The sequence below is a fragment of the Polyodon spathula genome, unplaced genomic scaffold (assembly GCF_017654505.1).
Source record: "Polyodon spathula isolate WHYD16114869_AA unplaced genomic scaffold, ASM1765450v1 scaffolds_1354, whole genome shotgun sequence".
Taxonomy (NCBI): Eukaryota; Metazoa; Chordata; class Actinopteri; order Acipenseriformes; family Polyodontidae; genus Polyodon; species Polyodon spathula.
In genome coordinates this window covers 614-5,305 of record NW_024472834.1, presented here as the reverse complement: position 1 = coordinate 5,305, position 4,692 = coordinate 614, and the positions used below count along the sequence as shown (strand labels likewise).

At 45.3% G+C, this 4,692-nt stretch overlaps 1 protein-coding gene across 1 annotated transcript; it reads right to left on the bottom strand.

Moving 5' to 3' along the window:
* Positions 1-753: 753 nt before the first annotated feature.
* Positions 754-1,831, bottom strand: LOC121309566 (complexin-4-like; the record flags this gene model as incomplete). Its single annotated transcript, XM_041242552.1, has 2 exons — positions 754-1,175; positions 1,719-1,831. Coding segments are annotated over 2 exons (332 nt in total), but the record flags the coding sequence as incomplete, so codon positions are not given.
* Positions 1,832-4,692: the final 2,861 nt, after the last annotated feature.

The window sequence follows — 4,692 nt, the reverse complement described above, 5'->3', positions numbered from 1 at the left end:
TGTGACTTAGCAAATAAAAATTGCGTGCTTTTAATAAAAAGATCACAAGGGTTCCCCCTAGCGGTAGCTTTGATGTACTGCGGGAAGCAATGCATTACGTAGGTGAGTGGTTGTCAACTTTGCCCAGTCACTTTTTTTAATCTCCCTGTATATACTGTAACACGGTGTAAGAACAATCAATGAACTGCAGACTGTCTAAAAGCTCCAGGGTCAGTCTCTGTGAGCACTGTCTAATATTGAATGCACATCTAAAATACACATTTATAAACAAAACATGAGCTGTTATAGTTGAAGCATTGACCAATCATCTTCTTAACCGAACATTGGACTAATGATTAACGATGTAGCATCGTCTCTTTATTACAGCTACGGTCTGTGCCGCCTAATTCAAATTTCTTATAAGATGCATACAAGACAATGGGTTAAGCTTGTAAAACTATATGAAATTCTCCCCTGGACACTGTATATGTTTTTGAAATGGTTCCCTTGTAAAAGGCAGGTGATAAGTCACCTCAACTGCTATTTCCTGTCCAAATCAATAAAATAAAATAAAAAGCAGTGATGGTTCTTATAAACAATAAAATAGGAAAGTATTGCCTGATTGGCTAGGTCAGTGTCCAATCCCGGTCCTGGAGAGCTATTCCAGTCCAGGTTTTACAGGTAAAATGAGACCATTAACTGCTTCAGGGTCTGGATGGATAGAGTTTTAATTGGTTCAATTAAACAATTTAGAACCGGTTTGAAATAAAGACCAGGACTGGAAGGACCAACTTTGGCCACCCCTGGACTAAGGACATGACTTATATAGTGTACTGTTGAACCGGTCACCTTGGGGAGGGAATAACACAGATTGGTGCCGTGCAGTGATTGTTCAGCAGCTGAATGCCCAGCCCAGCTGGGGAGCGCAGGCAGTGAGCCTGTCTGTCTGTCTGTCTGTCTGTCTGTCTGCCTGCTGGTCACATGACAGTACACTTCTCCTCGGCCGCCTCTTTCATCTCAGTCAGCGTGGTCTGTGCTTTGGTCTTGATGGCGTCGAAGTCCATGTTCTGGATCTTTCCCAGCAGGCTGTCGTTGATCTCCTCCTCTTCCTCATCCTGCTCCACCATCTTGGCGAGGTCCTCGGGCAGATCCACGTCTCCACCCACTATCTGAATCTGAGCATCGTCCTTCTCACTCTGAGGGAGAGAGAGAGACAGAGGGGGCAGACAGGTCAGGAGAGCACACAGACATTCTTGTTCTCACTCTGAGGGAGAGAGAGACCACACAGGCACTCTCATTCTGAGAAACACATTTTCTTGGGTTTGTTTTTTTTTCCATTCAATTGCCTTCATTGAGAATTTGTATAATTACCTGGGATTAAGTACAGCCAATCAGAGCATGGAGGCATAGGAGAGGACACTGGGACTGATGGATCTACTATCGCTACTCGCTAACCTATTCCGAACTCATTATATTCTCCTTTTTTTCCAGCTTAGAGCTTGTTATACAGCCCTTCATTCGATTTCCTCAGAACACTGCTGACCGTTTCTGTAATCCACCGTCTATTTTCCTGAGACACGGCACAGCAGTTTCACACCCCATTCAGCTATCTCACATTCATTTAGATATGGTTGCCAGGCACTGCAAACACAGCATCGTCATTGTTAGCTTGGGGGTCCAGTGGTTAAAGGAAGGGGCTTGTTACCAGGAGGTTCAAATCCCGTCTGGGCAGCGCGTACCTGTGGCAGTCGGTATTTGTCCCTCATGTGAACTCGCAGACTGGCTCTCTCTGCCGCCTTCTGGGCAAACTGCTTGTCTCTCTCGATCCTGTGGAGGAGGAGGCAGGGCGGGACTCAGTGTCACTGAAACAAACTTTAAAACGATCAGACTGCTTTATAGTCCGTCCCGTCCCCCATGTGGAGAAAAAGGAGGTCAAAGCGCTTCCAAATGGGCATTTTTACCACTTTCAGACATGCCCTCTCCATGCACGTGGCACCCGCCACAGCACCGTTTCTCAATGAAGTGGGCTTTACCATGCTTTTGCTGTGCTGTATTACACCTTGCTATGCTTGTACCCTGGGAAACTGTTATAAGCTACGTTGTGCCAATGGTTCTGCTGTGCATACTGGTGCTTCTGGCTCATTACCCTTTAATCCCTGGTGGCCTGGTGCCCCCCTGGACGTGACACAGATCTGATTACAGTGCTTACACTGATTACCACTTTAAACCCAAAACACTGTGACAGGCTACAGCCGTGCCAGTGACTCCCAGAGTAAGGGACCACTGCACAGCTGAGACAGAGCCAGGTCAGAAAAGTCAATGCAATACACCCATACATACACACACACATATACCGTGCTCCCTTGTTAGTGTCAGTGCATTCTTATTGTCCCAAATGAATTCAGTATGTTGTACCTTGTTATGTTCTAGTAAAAGGGAATTCTTAGAAATTCCGTTGGGGAACTGTTTTAATTTCGCCCCGTGCTTTGTTTGAGCCAAGGAAGAGTCACACAGGCACGTGACCCATTGTTATAACACAAAAAGGCTGCAAGCCACAGTCTCCTGTACAGTAAGCTGACTTTATCATTGCATTGCGTGATACATGATGCTTGTGTGTTCCTGCTGTGTTGACTGGGATGGCTTTCTAAGTGAGATGGTCTCATCCATCTCTATGGCACACATCCCAAGCAGAAAATGAGACATCACTCAGTGGCCTAGTGCTGGAGAGGTCAAGTTTAAAAAATAAAAAGTAACTCTCTTTTCTGATCAATCCCTTCACCCCCTGCGATCGCAACCCTCAGTCTCCTAATTGAGGTTCCTTTTGGCAGCCACACCGCAATCCTGCGTCTTTCACACTGCGCCCTTCTTCACATTGACGTTGACCCCACATGACTTCTGAGCATGACATCAACCCCGCCAAGAAATGAACTGAAAGGGGGAAGAGCTTCATGCTGTATGACACACAAACACGTTTTCAAGAGCAGCTGTACCCTTGGCCAGTGCCTCGATTATAGTGGCTGTCGATACAGCTTTGCAAACCTGGTTATCTGGGTTGAGTAAAGAGTGAAGAAGACAGCTCATATAAGGAAGCCTGTCTATCATGTTTCATTTGTGGAGGGAGCTTCGCTTACAGAGTGCAGTCCAGGACAGCTGCTCTCACCAGCCTCCCCCAATGTCTGAACCTAGCACCTGGAGCAGAAATCGAGCTGCCCAGTTACCATAGCTGCTATTACCAATTCACAAAAGCATGCCTTTGGATGAGACTGAGACTGAAACCGAGGTCCTATTGGAAGTGACTCTGCAGCAGCAGCAGTTGTTGATAATGCATAGTCGCTTTGGATAAAAATGCTTGCTAAATGACTTATTAATAATAATAATAATAATAATAATAATAATAATAATAATAATAATAATAGAAAAACATATTGAACAAGATCCTCTAATGACATCTACAGGTGAGCGGCCAACACTTACTTAGCTCCAGAGTTATGAAACTATTAAGAAAGAACCAAGGTGACAAGCAAAACAATATTCATGATTTGGGAATACTGTTACTTTCAGAGTAACAGTATATAGTATCTGCACTCGTCGTAAAGTTAGAGCAAGCGTGACTTAATGCAAAAGCATCCTGGTATTATGATACAATGGAGGTGGGTGCGCTGATGTTTGTGTGACTGGGCTCAGTGCTGAAGGACCATACTGAGGTCTAGTAAGTATATTTCAGAGCTCAGTATTTGGAGGTATTTCTTTGGTCGTCATCATTGTTTGCAGGTCAGTGGGAGTTAAAAATAGCCAGCCTAATAGGTGTGAAAAGAGCAGCTTGCGTCTGGATTGTTTTGCGCTTCTCAGCTTGGTGTCGGATAAATGCCCCCTGCGTTAGACGCTTTGCCTGGCTGCCAGTGGCCAGTAGCCTAGGCTCAGTTGGCACAGACCCAAAGCCGCCTTTGTATTAATGATGAGTCAATGCTAAGAACCTTACTGGCGCACAACAAGGTCATAGTCTTGGGGAATAAGATCACCAGCCCTCAGATTTCATTGCTGCTGCCCAGTGTACCTAACTCACAACGATTACTTACTGTGTAAACATCTTGGCATCCCTGAATAGACATCCATGCTCTCTTCAAATAAACCTCCTGGAATGATGACTCGCAAGTGTGTGAAGCATTGATTGCCCGTTTGACAGTCGGCTTCCTGTATTGCAGCAATGGTTAAATGATGAACAGGAGACACAGCGGTTGGTGTGGCTTGCAGCCTTTCCCATGGAGCAATGCTGTTCCCGTGAGTCATGTGATTGTGCTGTTCTCCCCTGGTTCCTCAGTGGAATCCCTGAATAGACAGTCACCCAGGGCGTTTGTTCATCACCCTCTCGCTGCGTTATTGGTCTCAATGGGTTAGGAGATTTTCACACGTTAAGAGCTTCAGGGTTAGTATAGACATACAGGTCAGAGTTAAAAAAATATTTTCCTAGAACTGTGACACCATCGCACGCTGCACGGGATCTGTCAGCCTTGTAAAGATCATATATTTTCCATGTGTATGTACAGTGTATTTTCCATGTGTATAATATCAATGCCGGCTTTCATTTCTCACTCCATGTAAAGGAGTGATGTGCTGGGATTAGAGTGGAAACTCAATCACAGTGGGGATCTGGAATGGAGACAGCCCAGATTACAGTGTAACCTCAACCCTGTGCATTACTAATCTCAGGTCCCA